The sequence below is a fragment of the Fistularia commersonii genome, chromosome 30 (assembly GCF_037954325.1).
Source record: "Fistularia commersonii isolate RoL2024-O1a breed Wild chromosome 30, RoL_Fcom_v1.0, whole genome shotgun sequence".
NCBI lineage: Eukaryota > Metazoa > Chordata > Actinopteri > Syngnathiformes > Fistulariidae > Fistularia > Fistularia commersonii.
Window position 1 is genome coordinate 9,968,478 of NC_141313.1, and position 19,023 is coordinate 9,987,500.

General features: G+C 39.9%; 1 protein-coding gene across 2 annotated transcripts in view; it reads right to left on the reverse strand.

The window, feature by feature from the left end:
• Positions 1–19,023, reverse strand: part of pvrl2l (PVR cell adhesion molecule related 2 like) — a 424,999-nt gene that overhangs the window by 206,254 nt on the left and 199,722 nt on the right. For both annotated transcript variants that reach the window (XM_086178170.1, XM_086178169.1), the window contains exon 4: positions 6,058–6,351. In XM_086178170.1, the coding sequence (XP_086034296.1) occupies positions 6,058–6,351 (294 nt within the window). The remainder of the gene's footprint in view (positions 1–6,057; positions 6,352–19,023) is intronic.

The window sequence follows — 19,023 nt, forward strand, 5'->3', positions numbered from 1 at the left end:
ACTTGTGAGAAATGATATGCAAATACTGTATGGACTTGGGGTGGCAAGGTGGCAACAGCGGTTAGCGCTTTTTCCTCACAGCAAAAAGGTCCCTTGTTTGATTGAGTCTACATGGTTCTCCCAGTGTCTAAATGGGTTTCCTAAGAGTTAACCGGTTTCATACCACAGTCCAAAAACATACATTAGTTTCTTGTAAGAACCCAAAATTGCAATTGCTTCTATATATGTGGCTCTGTGACCAAAGGGCAGCCTGCCTGTCGCAAAACGACAGCGAGGGTAGGCTCCACCGCCTTAGGTTGTTTGTACTGTACTGTTTGTACTGTTTGTACTGTCAAGCTAAAAACACTGAATAACGTTGCCGGGGCTACATACGGTTGAGTAGACTGAGTAGATGTAAAGGCCTCCGGCCCCTCAAGTGCAGAATCTCCCCAATTTGTGTGAATTATCTTAAAAGCAACGCTCATCTGAAATAATTACCGCTGTCATTAGATGATCTCCCACTTAAACCGCGTGAGCGCCGAGTGCCATCAACACAACCCCTTTCTGAGCCGTCATTTAATTAGCTGATAGCATTTTGTCATGCTTCTGCGATAATGCTTTGCTGTAAAAAGGCTAGTTTTACAGTAACAGGTTGGGTTTCCATTCGGAGGACGGCATGGCTTGGGGGGTTTAGAGTGGTCGTCCTTGGGAAAAAAACATTCTTGGTTCTGTTTCCGTGCTCCTCCCAGCCTGTCCAGGTGTTGTTGAGTACATTGAACCACTAGCTGCTCCCCTTCCTTCTGCTCATGGTTCATCCGCGATGGGTTAAAATGCAGTGGTCGAATTTTACTGATACTGCGCACTATGTGGAACTGAATGTGATAATAAAGGTCTTTCTTCTCCTTAAAAAAGCACTGTGTGGGAGGATCTATGTAAAAATACTGTATAGAGAGCTGAAAAACGATGAAACCACCTACAGATATGTATACTTCTTGCATTGTGTTTGTGTTTTACCAGAGCTGAGCAGAATGACGTCCGTGCACAATGAATGTTCTTATATGTCAGTAGTAAACACCTACACCATGTCACTTGACGGTGGTGCAAGTGTAGTTTTTGACGCTTAAAAATGGCAATTATTTTATTCACTGTGAAAAATTGGCGATCTTTCCCATCTTTTGCCACAAACTGGCAGGGTCACGCAGTTCAGGCGACGACGTCGACGTCACAAATCTCTGTTAAGCTACTCTAAACCGGAGTAATGTTTTAATCCTGTGTAAATTAGAATGGAATTTAAAGGATAAACTGAAAGTGTCTAGCTGCTTTGTGCATGCACGTGTGTAGGAGTTTGTTTTGTCTTTATTCACCAAATGTTTTTGGTTAGTAAATAAAATATCAATACAAATATTGTAAAATCAAACTAAAAATATCTTCAGCAAAAAATCTATTTAATCATTCAATAGTTAATTGATTTACTTTTCTACCATTCTATTACATTATGTATCTTTTTACTTTTTATTTATTCATTCATTCATGTCTTTGTTTATTGATTCATAACTGTGCTATACTGTGTCCTCACTGTTGGAAAAAAAGCTTTCTTAAACATCTAAGTGATTTTATTAATCCACCTAAACTAATGCACATGTACTTGTTTTATGAATTGTTTCTTGCATACATATATATTTCAATATGATCATTGAAAAATGCCCTCCGCAGCATTATTACATAGTTATACATTATACAAAAAAAAATCCCTAGTGTTCTTTTTGATATTTGTGGTTGCATTCATTGTTTGATTACTCCTGCGTCTTTGTAGTGGGGCTTATCAAGGATTAACTTTGCTTATATTATAAACTCTCAGTTCTTCAGCGTACGTTGGCCTTTAGCTCAAGGTCACTTATGGTGTCAAGACACTGATCAGTGGTGAATATTTTCAAAGTATATTTTCATGGAGTGGGAAATAGAAAATGTGAATATATGCGCAATTTCCCTTCAGCTTGTGGAACGTGAGGATTCTAAGTTGCTTCAGCAGGGAGATCCCCCCCCCCCCACCCTTCATTTTACTGGCAGATGCCTTTGCATTTAGTTAATTATTCAAGTGTGAATCAAATCAAACGCAGGTGCTAGGTCTGAATATTGAGTTTGAGTATTATGAGTTTGTGGCTCCCAGATACTTTTTTGACATGTTTTTTTTAATGCATGTCGCTTATTTATCAGGGACCTGCTTTCTGCTGTCATGTAAAAAGGGGACATGTTAGATTAACAGCTGTGTTAAAGGATGACAACAAATCATGGCAGTATGACAGTTCAGTGATGACCTGATTAGACATTGTCACTGACTGCTCTGTGGCTTCCTGTCCATACTACAAAGCAGCAACATATTAAGACAGATTATAATTATTATTGTAATTTATATTATATCTATTTACATGCGATTAATAATAAAAATGATTACAATAAAATTAATGCTAATCATGTATTTACTTAGTAGGTTTTGAGTTAATTAAATGATTGTTTATTATTCAACTTTTTTTTCAAAGGTATGTTTAAATATAATATTGCACCATTAATATCTATATGTTTCTACAATGATGATAATAAAAATATTTTTTGGATAATTTTTATTTTAATTATAAAATGTTATGTAATGATATGAATATTAATTAAAATAATGTATGTATTAGACTATTAGCCCATTCAATTATTTTTATATTTATTCAACATTTTTATTTCAATTTATTTATTCATTCTAAAATAATATATAAAGTAATTATTTACTCCCGATGCGCAGGACAGAGGTTATGCAAACTAAGTGATATCACTTGTATTATTCAGGTTGAAAAAATATAAATAGCTCATGCTCTGGTTCTGGTTCACATCCTATTTTAGCTTTTGAGAATAATCATAACAATATTAGCTCCTAATACCCAGGAAAGAGGTTAAATGCAGCCTCAGGGCAGCACTGGCCAGTGTCTCCCTGAGCCAGCCTTGGGGTGGGCATGGGCCAGTGTCTCCCTGAGCCAGTCCCAAGCCAAGATAAATGCAGAGGGTTGCGACAGGAAGGGCATCCAGCGTAAAACTTAGTCTAGGACTGAGAGTAGGGACAATGAATATTGGTACAATAACAGGAAAAGGTAGAGAGTTGGTCGACATGATGCAGAGAAGGAAGGTGGATATACTGTGTGTCCAAGAGACCAGGTAGAAAAGTAGTAAGGCAAGAAGCTTTTGAGCAGGCTTTAAGTTCTACTATCATGGTACTGATAAGAAGAGAAATGGAGTAGGAGTTATCTTGAAGGAGGAGTTTGATAGGAAGGTTCTGGAGGTGAAAGGAATGTCAGATAGCCTTATGAAACCTATGACTCCTGGGATACTGATGGGATATTGACAGGACTGAAGAGAACAGACAAGAGTACAAGGAGATACAATGTAAGGAAAACATAGCGGTAGCAAAGGCATAACAAAGGGCGTACAATGACTTGTATGCTTGGTTGGACAGTAAGGAGGGACAGAATGATCTATACAGGTTGGCGAAAAAGAGAAATAAAGATGGAGACTATGTAAAACAGGTCCGGGTACATTAAAGATAGAGAGGGAAATGTAGTGACAGATGCTAGAAGAATGATGGGAAGATGAAAGAGTACTTTGAAGAGCTGATGAATGAGGGAAATAAAGAGAGGCAAGGGTAGAAGAGGTGACTATTGTAGACTACAAAGTAGGAGTTATTATGAAGCAGGAGTTTGTTAGGAACATTCTGGAGGTGAATTAAAAGGAAATGGAATTAAAAGTGTGATGCTCAATGTTATTAGTGGTTATACCCCGCAGGTGGGATGTGAGTTTGAGGAGGAGAGGTTCTGGAATGAGTTAGATGAAGTGATGCAGAATATGCCCAGAGATGAGAGAGTAGTAATTGGTGCAGACTTCAATAGACATGTTGGTGAAGGTAATAGAGGGGCTGAAGAAGTTATGGGCAGATTTGGTATACAGGATAGGAACGAGGGACAGATGGTGGTAGATTTTGCAAAAAGGATGGAAATGGCTGTAGTGAACACTTTTTTACAGAAAAGACAGGAACATAGGGTAACTTATAAGAACAGAGGTAGGAGCACACAGGTAGACTACATCTTGTATAGACGAAGTAACATGAAAGAGATCAGTGGCTGCGAAGTGTTGTAGGTGAGAGTGTAGCCAGACAGCATAGGATGGTGGTTTGTAGGATGACTTTGGTGACAAGGAAGATCAAGAGGACAAAGGCAGAGCAGAGGACAAAGTGGTGGAAGCCAAAGGGAGGAGTATTGTATGGTTTTCAGGGAGGTTTTCAGAAAAGGTCTGCGTGGTCAGGTAGAGCTTCAGGATGATTTGACAACTATAGCTAGTGCTATCAGGGAGACAGGTAGGAAAGTAATTGGTGGGTCATCTGGAAGGAAAGTAAGTAAAGAGTCTTGGTGGTGGAATGACGATGCACAGGAGTTTGTACAGAGAAAGTGGGAAAGAAGAAGTGGGATACTGAAATGACTGAAGAAAACAGATAGGAGTACAGGGAGATACAACGCAAGGTAAAGATAGAGGTAGCAAAGGCAAAACAAAGGTATGAGGAAGTCTGGAGGGCCACAAGTAGGATAAACTGGTGCAAGACATGTATGCTAATTGTGAGACAGTGGTACGGTGTGCTGTAGGGGTAACGGGATCAGCTCTGAGCCCCTTCTTATTTGTAGTGTTGATGGACAGGCTGACAGATGAGGTGAGACAGGTATCTCGATGGACCATGATGTTTGCAGATGACATTGTGATCTCTAGTAAGAGTAGAGAACAGGTTGAGGAAAATCTAGAGAGGTGGAGGTATGCGCTGGAAAGGAGAGGAATGAAAGTTAGTTGCAGCAGGACAGAGTATATGTGTGTGAATGAGAGGAACTCAGGTGGAATGGTGAGGCTACAGGGGGTGGAGATCAAGAAGTTGGAGGATTTCAGGTACTTGGGGTCAACAGTCCAGAGCAAAGGAAAGTGTGGAAAAGAGGTGAAGAGACAGGTTCAAGCAGGTTGGAATTGGTGGAGAAAAGTGTCTGGGAGTATTATGTGATGGAAGACTATCAACCAGAATGAAAGGAAAGGTGTACAAGACAGCGGTGACACAAGCAATACTGTATGGCCTAGAAACAGTTAGAATGACGAAAAAACAGGAGGCAGAGCTAGAGGTCGCAGGGACGAAGATGCTACGATCCGCTTTGGGAGTGACCTGGATGGACTGGATCAGGAATGAGTCTATCAGAGGGACGGCACATGTTTGATGTTTCAGAGAGAAGGTCAGAGAAGCCAGATCAAGATGGTTCGGTCATGTACAGAGAAGGGATAGAGAATATATTGGTAGACGGCAGGCCAGGCCTGTTGCCAGGCAGGAGGTCTCGAGGAAGACCAAAGAGAAGATTTATGGATGTAGTGAGAGAGGATATGTAGGTAGTTGGTGTGAGAGAGGAGGATATAGAGAATAGGTTAGATGGAGAAGGTTTATTCGCTGTTTCAAACCCTGAAGGGAAAAGCCAAAAGGAGAAGAAGACGACGACCCAGGAAAGAGGTTAAGCACAGAACAGCCTGTGACTTGATATGACGTCTCTTTGATAGTTGTTATTTCCAACACAACGACAAAACAAATTAAAGAGTTGATCACAAATTTGCAGGGCTTCTGTCTGGCGAATTTAGCACATTGATATTTATGCAGCCCCCATCCCCCCCTAGAGATCCATAAACACTGGCTTTTATAGTATCCCTGTTCCACTCCATTTTCAAACCATCAAACAAAGAATGTGTTTTCAGATGTTGCTACTAAATTGACCAGATGTTATATTTTTTTCATCCTCATTAGAAAAGTGAGGCGGGAGCTGTTTTTGCGAGGCAGGAATTGTTCAGCCTCTCATCATTTTTCCCTCAAAGCTGGGGTATAACAGCATCTGCTGATGTTATACTATACATGTGTAATGTTCATCATTTAGTAAGGTTGTTTGGGCAATTCACAAATACACACCTGCGGCAGAAGTGCGAGGATTTAATACAATAATAAAGTGTGTAGCTGAGCGGGGGGGGGGGGCTTACATTCCACAGACAGCTTGACGGGGTGAACCCACGGCTGGTCCTGGGTCCTCTGCTCCACCATGCATCTCACCTCCCTGCCGTCGTCCGCCGGCGTGGGAACCAGCCGATACTCGCTACGCACCGTGACGGTGCCGTCCGGCCCGTTGGTGGTGCTGGTGGAGTGGTTCCCCCCGACCGACGCCAGCCATTTGATGGTGGCGGCCGGTTTGCCGTCCGCCGCCTCGCACTGGGCCACCACCACCGACTTGGTGCCGGCCTGGACGGTCACCACTTTGGCTGAGTTCTTGGGCTTGGCTGGAGGACAAAGATAAAAAAAAAAAAAAAAAAAAAAAAAGAGGAGTGAGCGGAACAAAAAACAGGTATCGGATGATGGGAATCAAGAGACGACAGGCAGCAAAAATGGCAAGGGATGCATTAGAACGAAAAAAAAAAAAAGGGGAAAATAGAGGACGAAGATGAAAGGCCTCCGGGAGAAAAGTGCTGGGAGAAATCACGGGACGGGGAGGTTCAATCGGTTTGCCGAGCATTTACATGATGGAATCCTGCAATGGGCGGAAATGAAACTGGATGACTGGAGGTGCCGGCCTCCCTGTGTGACCACCCCAGGGAAATGTATGGAGCGTTTACTCGCCATTTTCAACCTATATACAGTACATGATACATACATATAGTTTGCAAAATAAACCCTTGTGTTCCGCATATTCTGACATTTCCACATCACATTTCCAAATTTATACAGACTGTATTTATAATTAATTACGAAGTGATGTTAAGTCCTATCCTATGCAATAATGTAATGTCTAGTGATATAGTCATTCGAGAATTAATTCCGATTTGATTGTTTTATTACCGCTTATTCTTATTTGATAAATCATCGTTTTTAAACACATATAGGTTATGATTCCTTATTATATTCTTAAGTATTATACTAGTGAGAGGTGGGGTTTATCATAAAAATAAATAATAAAAAAATAATAATTCTAGTGACTGGTGTTGGTGGTGGTGAAGGTGATAGCGGCAATGATGGTTAAATTATTATTAGTAGTATTACTGATAATAGTTATGATTATTATTTTTCAACTTCTTCTGTGATATACAGTAATTATTGTTTCTAAATACATTATACTATACAAATATCACACAAAATACAAATATCACTATACTAACAGTCTGAATGTGTGTGTATATATATATATATATATATATATATATATATATATATTTAAACTTTTTGTAGTACTTTACAGTAAGGTATAGTGTCATGAAAATAAAATCAGAATTTCACAAAGAAAATAACGACAGTACTACATATTTTCTCTTGTTTTCAGATATGTTTGGTTGTGTTTCACTGATACTGAATTTATATGAAATTAAGATTGTCCTTGAAACTTTATGTAGAAGAAACTCATGTTCGAATCTTCTTATACTGAAGCCATTAGATATGAAAAGATTTCACCTCAAAACCATTCTCCAGACATAAAATCTTAAAAAAAAACAAACACAAATACAAGAATATCCCAAGAATTCAGAGTATATAATGTTAGAATATCCGTCATGTATATTGAATTATATTTATAAATTATATATATATATCATTTTTTAATATTTTGAGTCAAGTCTCAATTATTGTTTATTTAAAGTTCACAAATATATCTACTACCAATGAGGGGGAAATCAATCAAATTAAAGGGTAGAAAAGGAAACAAAAGGAAAGGAGGGAAGAGTCCTCTCTTGTCGGTAAAATTTGACGGTAAAATTTTGACATTGTGGAATTAACTTTAACCATTGAAGTCAAACAACAAATGCAGCAGCAGCTTGCGATCCTTTCACATCTATCAGCGATATAAGGAAAAACTCCATCTCTCTGGAATCACATTAGAAGTGCTCTATCACACTAGACTCGTCCTATGATGTGCCGCTGTTCCGTGAAAATGTCCTTCCCATCTTGAGAGAGAGAGATTCCGCCGCAGACGTGACATCGATCAATTTGTAAATGCCACTGCGTTCCATTATTCTGCGTTTCCGAGGGGTTGCACACATCCGTTGAGTTAGTGGATTTTTACTCCAAATTCTTTGTATCGCATTGACGGCTTCTCATGGCAATAGATGTTCTTTAGCTTCAAAAAAAAAAAAAAAGAAAGAAAAAAGATCATAAAACATAAAATAGAATAATCTAGCAGTTCCTGCTGACGGCTTTTCTTTTCGGATAAAAAACATGCCTCCCAGTTTGCCTGATGTTGGATTTCTTTTGCTTTAAACGACAAAGTCAGTGGCACTAAGGTGCAGCGGCTAAGAACGAAGGACATTCCTGGTTTGATTCAAAGGAGGGGGCTCTTGAAGTGGAATCTCCATGTTTTCCCTGAGGAGGACATGGAGTTTCCACCGGGTTCCCTGGTTTCCTCCAAAAACTATGCATACAACTTGCACCTGCACTTTATGAGTTGCACGATCCAGACGCATTCAGCTTACACTTGCGCTCACTGTTTACATTCTGCGTAAGTTTACATTTCCCCTGCTCTATAACATCAGTATGTTTACGTATTTCCTTTAGTTTTTATGTATTACACTTTTTTATTCATTACACTTATTACACTTAGTAGGAATTTAATTGTACAGGGAAATGTTTCCTCACATATGACAATAAACACTTTGAATCTTGCAGGAGGTTCATTTGAGACTCTTAATTGCTCAGATGTGTGAATGACAGTGAAGAGTTCTCTCTCTATATATGATGTGGGAATGAGCAAGTGCATGGTTGTGTGTCTCCATATGGCAAAGCGAATAATGTATACCGTAATTTCCGGACTATAAGCCGCTATTTTTTCCACATGCTTTGAACACTGCGGCTTGAACAATGATGCGGCTAATTTATGGATTTTTTTTTTTTAGGCTAATGAGCTTCATGCTGCCAAAATATTTAGCCTCGTCACATCAGACCAATAAAATTACCATGAAATTCTAAGGCTGTTCAATCCCATCACTGAAGGTGACGGCTGTAATAGTTTTTGTGCGCAGGAGGAAGTCGAAGATAGTAATCAGCTTACAAAGCGGGGATAGAAAATGGATGGATGGATGGACTTTTCCTTGTGCTACATGCATTGTTTGGAAAAAAGCATTTCCAGTATATATTTGTGGATGTTACTGGTATGTATTTAAAGTTGAAAAAAAATAAACGTTTCTGTATAAATATCTCATGTTAGAACGTGGGCAATTGGGGCTTACAGACAAGTGCAGCCTATATATGTATATCTCTTTATCTAGTTTTTTTCAGCCGGCGCGCCTTATATTCCGGTGTACTTAATAATCCAGAAATGACCGTAACTGCGGGTGAAACTCCAGCCTCTCATCCAATGACAGCTGAGATAGGTTATGAATGCAGCAGCATAAGCCTTATGACTAGTAAGATTAGTAGCGAGTAATGACTGACTTGTTCCAAAGCCCCTGCAGTGAACACAAAGATATTCAACAGAATAAATATTTTATAATGGGCTTACACGCAACTACACCTACAACTCGATTATTTTCCCATCATGCAATATTTTTCCATCATGCCGATACCAGGTTTCCTGTTTTCGGTTTTGTTAGAGCTCATCTGAAGTCTTCACGGTGACGTACCACAAAGACTTGCGATGATATCAAACACGTTTGAAATTGTAACCCTCTAAACTAGGCAAAGACTGAGCAATGACTGCGCTACGATGGTAAGACAGCAGCTTACACTTCAGGACAACTCTTGTAAGACTGCCCCATGACTTTTAAGATTTCCTTTCGACTTCCAATTTTAAGTCTGCAACTTGAAAATCGTAAGGTGTAAGCCCAGCATTATTTAATATCTAATTATCAAATTTTTTTAACATCAATATTGTCCCATAATGCAGCCACAGGGCGGCACGGGCCAGTGTCTCCCTGAGCCGGTCCCAAGCCCAGATAAATGCAGAGGGTTGTGTCAGGAAGGGCATCCATCGTGAAACTTTTGTCAAAACCAAACATGTGAGTCCAACATAATAACCAGATCATACTGGATCAGTCGAGGCCAGGGTCAACAATGACCGCCATTGGTACCGATGAGCTACAGGGAACCGATGGAAATGGGCTGCGGTAGGTCAGAGAAGGAGAGGGGGAAGTTGTGTTGGAAGCAGAAAGAGAAGAGGAAAGGCAAGAGTCTGGGACTGAGAGTAGAGACTTTGAATATTGGGATTATGACAGGAAAAGGTAGAGATTTTGTCAACATGATGCAGAGAAGGAAAGTGGATACACTGTGTGTCCAGGAGACCAGGTGGAAAGGTAGTAAGGCCAGAAGCTTAGGAGCAGGTTTTAAGTTGTACTATCATGGTACTGACTAGAAGAGAAATGGAGTAGGAGTTATCTTGAAGGAGAAGTTTGATAGGAATGTTCTGAAGGTGAAAAGAATGTCAGATGGACTTATGAGTCTGAAACTGGAAATTGAAGGTTTGATGCCAAATGTTGGTAGTGGCTATGCCCTGCAGGTGGGATGTGAGTTTGAGGAGAAGGAGAAGTTCTGGAATAAGCTAGATGAAGTGATGCAGAATATCCCCAGAGATGAGAGAGTGGTAAATGGTTCATGACAAAAAGGCAGGAGAAAGAGCTGGAGGTCGCAGAGATGAAGATCTTGAGGTTCTCTTTGGGAGTGACCAGGGTGGATAGGATCAGGAATGAGTCTATGAGAGGAACAGCAAATGTTGGATGTTTTGGAGTGAAGCTCAGAGAAGCCAGACTAAGATGGCTCGGTCATGTACAGAGGAGGGATAGTGAATATATTGGTGGATGGATGCTGGAATTGGAGCTGCCAGGCAGGAGGTCTCGAGGAAGACCAAAGAGAAGATTTATAGACGTCGTTAGAGAGGATATGAAGGTAGTTGGTATGAGAGAAGAAGATACAGAGAATAGGGTTAGATGGAGAAGCTTGATTCGCTGTGGCGACCCCTGAAGGGAAAAGCTGAAAGGAGGAGAAGAAGAAGAAGACTGTATCAAGTCCCATCAAATCGACCTGGACATTCATACATTCACTAATAACTGAAGCAGGGGACATGGAGTTAAAGCCGGGTCATTGGGTAATTTAAGAAATATGCAGTTTTCCATTATTTCCATGGGGATCTGAAGCTACTTGTAGAGCTGGAGGCAACAAAGATGAAGATCTTGACATTCTCTTTGGAGGGGATGGATGGGGTTGGGAATAAGGACAGCATGTTGGATGTTAGATGTTTTGCTTGATGATTGGCTGTGGCAACCCCTGAGGGCAACAGCCAACGGGAAAGTTTTGATAATTTTGTCCAAAATGCTGCTTTTAATATGAAATGCCCACCTCGCAACACAGGGTGTGACGTAAAGAAGTAAATGATGACAGCAATTAACCCGGGGTAACGTTCCTCACTCGTGGGATATCCCCATCCATCCGTGTCCTCTGTCCTTATCGCGATCGCAACTTCCAATTAGCTACCTTAAAATAGCAGCCAGCAAATAGCAGTTACTTTCAAAGAGCCTCTGTGTTTACCTTAAATCCGAGCCCTGGCAGCTTTGGAAAGTAGCTTAAAATGCTGTAACGGGGTTTGCTGAAGCCAGAAAGCATACTTAAAGATTGAATCAAAAAAAAAACATAGATACCAAAAAGAGAGTGGCCTGTGGCCCAAAAAATTAAGACGAGCGTTCTTGTAAGATGAGCCTTTACTTGAAAACCTCTTAATAGAAGTGACGTGTGGTTAAAAAAAAAAAAAGAAAAAATATTTTAGACATTCAGATATTTGCTCCAATTAAATTCACATACATATTTGCATCACAAACGCAGTAATAACTGTAAACAGAGCTGTTTTAAACACATCATGACATATTTCTCGACAACATTGCTATGTTTTACAGCAATTTTTACACTAATGTTGTTTCTACACTAATTTTCACAATTTCACAGAAGAAGCGTGAAAAATGTATTAACAGATGGTTTCAGAACAGCTAAACAGGTAAAAACAAGTCTGTACAAGCCTGATTTCTTGCTCTCTTTAATTCCAAGGTGTTTGATTGTGTTTCGAAGCGCCTGACTGAGGTGTTTTATTAAATTATTGAAATTCTATTCTAGACTATCCCCTGCAACGTTCCTTTTATTGTGCCCGCCTTCCCGCCAAGGAGCATCCCCCCAAGGCCCCAGACTCGAACCCCGAACATCCGTCTCTAAACATCTCCCCGGCCCGTTTGAACTTTGAAATGGCGTCAAGCTTGAAAGATTCGTGACCAAGAGCGAAGACGGTCGTTGCTGAAATAAGGCCACGTTTGGCGAAGGACAGCTGACATCTGTCGCGGAGCAGAACCGACACCAACCAGGCTCCCGCGGATCTAATTAGCACAGCCCGGTGCTGACCCACATCCTCGCTCACTTTTGTGCCCCGCGTGCTGCCGTGGGAACGGGAACGGGACTCAGAGTCCTTACAAGGCCTTGCGAGTCGTTCCTTTGGCTCTTAAAATGTAAATTTGATGTAGTGCATGTTGATCTGCAGATCGTTTGTAGCTTGTAGTGGCTGAAGGCGACCGGATTAAAAGATTTCAATCAATACATGCTGGATTGTACTGACGTTTGTTTAAATCATCAGCAGCTGCAGAATCTGCAAACGTTGAGAAAGTAACTTCGCTTCCTGGGATCATTATTAACTTTTCTTGAAAAAAAAAAAAAGCTTTTCGGGGGAGAAATATGCACACATACATATTCCAAGACTCTTAATGCCAACGTGCTGACATAACAAAATAAGTGAGTAACAGGGATAGCATGAAAACATATAAAGACATGCGAGCATTTACATAAATTATTTAGTTTCAAATACTTGAACGGACATCTGACCAATCCCCTTTAAATCCTCATGATATCATGTCATTAAGTGCATCTTTTATGTACGTATAGATTTTTTAATGTATATGTTTATTCATCAGGTTGTTTACTTTTTATTCATTTATATAACATTTAAATTTGTGTTTACATATTTTTTAATCTATTTTGTTTATTGATTTATATATCAGTTGATTTATTCATTTACATTGTATTCTTTATTTAATCTATTTCATTTGATTAATTAATATATTTTTATTTTTTATTTACTAATTCATTTAAGTTTTATCTATTGACTTTTTTTCTTTATTAATCTATTTTAGTGTGTTTATTCATTTTTTTTTAATTCATTCCTTATATTGCAAAATGCAAAACCTTGTGAAATCAATAATTGTAGGGAGGGTTTCAATGCCACTGTTCAAAATTACATTTTGCATGTATCTACAAGATGTCTACATCCTCTACATTGACCGTTTTAATTCTCTCCTCCACACCCTCCTCTCTCATGCTAACTACCCTCATCTCCTCTTTTACTCCATCCATTAAACTCTTCTCTGGTTTCCTCAAGACTTCCTTCCCGTTGTTCCAAACTCCGTATCCCTCTGCACCAGATCTTCACCATCTGTTCTGACTAACTTCATCTCCATCTATCCATCCGGGTACATTCCATGAAAGGACCCCATTATATCAAAAATAAAAAATGAAAAGTAAATTTAAAAAAATCATCCGCAGGCTCTGTACCTGAGTGTTGGTACCTGAGCTTGTCTCTCGGTCAGGCGAAACCATCTATACAGCTGTTAGCATGATCTTCCATTAATGTTTGGCCAAATGAAGCAAAAAAAAGAGAATTGAGAAATGTAAATGTTGTTGTAACTCGCTTATTTACATAATGAATTTTCTCAACTTAGACCCTCAGTCCGACCCCAACAGTTATTAAGTGCACAATCCCACATGTTTAACTAATGAGGGCTCTTGGGGGGGAGGTACGTCTTCAAGATGACAATCTAAGTCCAGTTGCAAGGCTAATATTGAACGATTGACCATCAACTGGACGACTGAGAACGTTCATCTAAACAAAGCCTTAATCGCATGTTTTTACAAGTCGAAACAACAAAAACATGTAATTGTGGCTTCGAGGGCGACGTTTAGAAAAATGCTGTTAAATTACTAAAGCTATCCTAGAAATCATTTTTACATGTGTGTGTGTGTGTGTTGTCAGGTCCATGTTTGATTCCTTTTGCTGTCCAGCCGAATTTTCGGCTTATGCCATGTTAACCGGGTCCAAACATGCAACTATGGTTTGAAGGAAGATACAAGAACGATGATAGAAACTTACTCTTCAAGCCGAGAGGCAACACGCATGTAAAAACACATACACAGAATTTTATTTCATTAAATCATGTCACCAGTTAACAACTGGGTTGAAACAGATCACTTTTAATGCTGTAATTCCTTCTGCACGCAGGCGAAATTGAGGATTTAGCAGCGCTTGCTGGTGGCACTTATCAATTTTCTCTCTCTCCGAACAGGGATTATTTGGCGCCCGCTAAAGCCCCCGACAAAAGGCGAGAAGAACTTTTATTTATTTATTTATTCATTTTCTTATTTAGATTTTGCAACAGGAACTAGCCAAGAATCACCGGAAAAAAAGGGGTTCTGGATTGCTGTTATTTATCTATTTATTGGCATTCGGCAGGTTAGCAAATATTTTTTTTCTTTTGTCTGGGTTAAACGCACCTCCGCTGAAAAATTTCCAGACACGGATGTTGAGTAGAACATCTGTTGGGCGTCTCCACATCCTCTTAACCGTTAACGCTATGAATATTCATGGTATACCAGAATAGCTTTTCCACATGTTTTTCATTATTATTGGCTGTGCTTGATATTAATTCAGTTAATTTGGACTTGAAAAGGAAAAGCGAGGGGGGTCTTTGATGCATAGAAGAAGAGAAAAAGCTCAGAACACATATTTAGACTTCACTACCTGCCCGTGTATTTAACGGTAGGTTTACTGTTTTTAACTTTCGGCAATGACGCAATGTTTGTTGGCCGCCCATGTGAATCACGATGATGACTGCCCCGTCTTAGCATTTCCCAGCAGTCAAAATCTTACATTTAAAAAAGGGAGATTTATAGGCGCTTCATTCCAAGGACACCATTACCACCTGGAGGAAAAAGAAAAAAAAAAAAAACTAAATTAAACCAAATTAGAATAAAATAAAACAAAAAAAAATAGTCTGGGGTAATTAGCAAAATGTCATTCTGTGATTCTAATCACTGTACCTAATGCGTTCAACACCTTAAAAGTCAGTGTTTCCTAGCTACGGTGGCCAAGTACTTGCTCATGGGAGGTAAGGTTTAGGATTCTGTGAATCAATTTAAAGAGTGGTGGTACAGACCTGCTCTGCATGGAAAGTGTCCTCGGACAGCTGTGTTTTGATTTTGCGCCATATGGATGCAATCTGGCTTGACTTGACTGATGTCCCGATATTGACGACCTGTGGCTCACTTGAACTAATTACTTGAGCTATTTAAACTTGGTTTGAATACGCAGAGTGAAACTTACTTATGTCGAAATATAATTGCAATTAAATTTAAATGACCAATTTCGATTCAGATAGACTTTTCAGAGATTTTTCTTTGCGAGAAAGCTTATAGTGAGGGCTCGGCTAGCAGGGTATCTCATGAGGTACTTATTCCTCCCACTATTTCTATCCTGTCTGCACTCACGCCCCTTCACAAATGCACGGTTGTAACCTCATTTTGCTTCCCACGTCCCTGGGCGTTGTCATTTTGCAGATTCTCGCGGGGGCGTGGCTCGATCGACTGCAGAGGTCCTGCCAGTCGATGAATATTGAAGTCATTATTGTACTCTATCATCTTAACCTTGTAGCTGCTAGCACTGCTACGGTTACTAGTAAGGGATTTGTTTGTGTTTGCCCCTTCCGAGCCTCATACCCCTCTGTCTCTATCACTGTCTTGCTTTCAATTTATTTATCTTTCCCTGTTTCTCTCTCTTTCTACCCCAACCGGTCGAGACAGAAGGTCGCCTGTATTAAGCTTGGATCAATCCAAGGTTTGTGCCTGGTATTCGGCAGTTTTCCTGTCGCCAAGTACTTTGTCATGGGGAGGAAAGGGATTTTCTGTAAATCACCTCAGTGTGCTCAGCATCGGCTTCAAATGTAAAGTGTCATGAGAAAACTCTGTTTTGATTTGGTGCCGTATTAACAAAACTTGACTTGACTTGCGTCTATGATCACTATGAAACGACTGTTCAAAGAAAGAAAACGTAATCACAATGTTGGGCTGTATTGCTAAAATGAACAGACAGACATCAAAATCAATATCGATGCGAGAACAATATAACGCCATGCTGCGCGCTAGATGGTAGCTTTTAATGCTAAGTCGCTCCGTGCGATTATCCGTCGTGTTGCCTGCTGAGTTGGTTCAATGCATGGCAGTCTGCACAAGGGGGAATTTGCTGGGCACAAGGGGGAATTTGCTGTTTGCACAAAGACGACAACAATGTTACTTCCATGGTGTCAACTTGACTGCACTGCTAGCTAAATCTGTAAGGATCTTTGGATTGAAAAAAAAAGGAAAATCCTCAGCCCGCTTTATATAATTTCTGTGGAATATTCAGTTTCATCTAAATATTATCTCTATGATATACGTGCCCATGAGCATTTTCCTGTCACTGAGAAAGAGTTATTATTTTGTCAGCGGGCCAAGGTAGAGGCCGTCAGGGGTGTTTTTTCTTGAACCTCGCGGTGAGGTCAAACAAGAAAGCTTTTCTTATTGGGCTTCACGCGTGTCACTCAATGAGATATTTGGGTCAACTTCTTCAGTGCTGCCGGTACATCTGCCCGAGACAAGACTAGACAGAAAGTGCACTTCAGTCCGACATTTATTCACCCCGTTTATTCATAGACTCCCCGATGACCGTCTGTACTTTCAGTTGCGGGACGTTTTTCCTCTTCAAATGCAAAACACTATGAGCTTTTCATTTTTTTCTGAAAGAGACTAAAGCAGTTCAGCTCAGGACAAGGATACGCTTGGCTTCTAACATCTGGTTTTTATACATCCAATACATTTAAATCTAAATCTAAATAAACGCAGCAGAATTTAGCAATTCTGTGTCAAACAAAGACATTTTCTGGTTTGATTGTAGTTTGCATGTTATCTCTAGATGGCGACCCCTCGTCTCCAGCAGCCCTGCAAGTGCAGGATAAGCAGTGTAGCTACTGAATGAATGAATGAATGAATGAATGAATGAATCAGAAATTATTGACTTTTTATAGTCCCCGTCTGAGAAAATCGCTCACGAGCACATCGATCTTTATTCTCACCCGAATACACGGTAATAAGATTGGCCGGCAGCAGCGCCATATCCAATATGCTGTAATATGATTGGCTGTCATGATTATGTATTCATACTTAGATTTGATGTGAAAAGATTGCGATGCCGGTGGTTCTACAATGAATAAAATGCAATTTGATTGGTTGAAAGGAGTTACAAATTCCATATGAATTCATGCATGTGACTCGTATGGATGATATATGAAATAAATAAACGCTGAGGCGCATACTTTTCCAAGAGCATCTGCAGAAATTGCAGACAGTACCGGAGGGGATTGGCTTCGACACTGGCCAAGGCCGAAGGTAGATTGCGAGCTTCCGCGTGTATATTCTCCGAGTCCGCCTGTCCTTTGTGCCAAGACACAGCAGTAAGGGAAGCCTCACACGCGTCAGCCTACCTGAATATTTCACTGCTTTTACAGTCAAGATTCCTTTGCTGTAATCTGTGGGAGAAGCTACGAGTGTGGATTTCGTATTGTTTTGGAAAGTTGACACAGAGAACTACTAGGGAATAACACTGAATCGGCCCGGCTGGATCACATTCAAAAGGAATTGCTAAACATCTGGGCATGCTGCAATTACGATATTCTAATTATTTATATTGCAAATCTTCTTGTCTCCAGAGTGACTTATGGAGTAACCTGAGAGGAAAACATACAAACGTGTTTATCTACTTGAGGCACTATTTTTAGCCTTATTTTTTTCTCCAAAGCTGGCATTTTGGTTTTCCAATTGAGCTAGGTGTAGGCAACGGTTAGAGTTTCAAGTTAAAACAGGGAAGCAGATGTTTCGCCATTCAATTATGTGGCCTCAAATTCAGCAGATGAGGATCGTATGCAGCTGAATTTGATGAATAAAAGGAAACGTCCACAATGAGAGCTGCGCTCTGAGCACAACTGATTTCTTTTTGTTCATTTCATTAATTTGCTCTTTCTGAACCGTCTCACTACATGCCATACATTCTAATCTGGGAAAAATAGGGTCTCCAATGAACCTCCTCTATGTTTTTGAACAACAGGAGGAAACCAGATGAAACTCATGCACAGAACATGGAGAATCTGCACAGAAAAGTCCCCTGCTGCAATGGAAACAGGGACCTTCTCACTTTGAAGGAGATGCACTAACCACTGCGCCATAGTGCCACTCTATTGATCAAATGTTCATTATTATCTTATTTTATTTCATTTTATTTTATTTGCTGCACAAAAAAAGAGTATTGTCTGCACTCCAGCCTGATAACTTGAGCAATTAAACTTGATTTAAAATTATTCAAATATATTGTTAAAAAGACACATATTGGCATGTTTGAGAGAATCTCACGTTGCGCTAGCTGCAAGTGATAAATTGTAGCACCTCCTGCAAAAAAAAAAAAAAAAAAAAAATAGAAATGTATTTATAAACGAAAATAAATACTAATAAAAGATTTCACTTGTCGAGATTAAACATCAAACCCTGGAATCCATTAAACTAAACCGCGTTGACAGCATCCATGCTTCCAGTGCTTTGAGGAATGAAGCCTCATTAATAGTACCTGCTTTGATTGTACAAAATAAATAAAGTGTTGTAAAACTGTGCCCGATATTTGCAACTGAAAGGGAAATATATAAATAAATAAAACCCAGGAATGAATTCATTACAAGGAGTGTTTCAGTTCAAAGTGCAGTGTCTCGGAGCGTCCCCCGAGCCTGCCTTTGCAGAAGGCGCACTTAATATATGAGCTCTTTATGTACACACACTGGTGCTACAGGCCATATACTGTAAGCGCAGCCCTTTTATTTAAC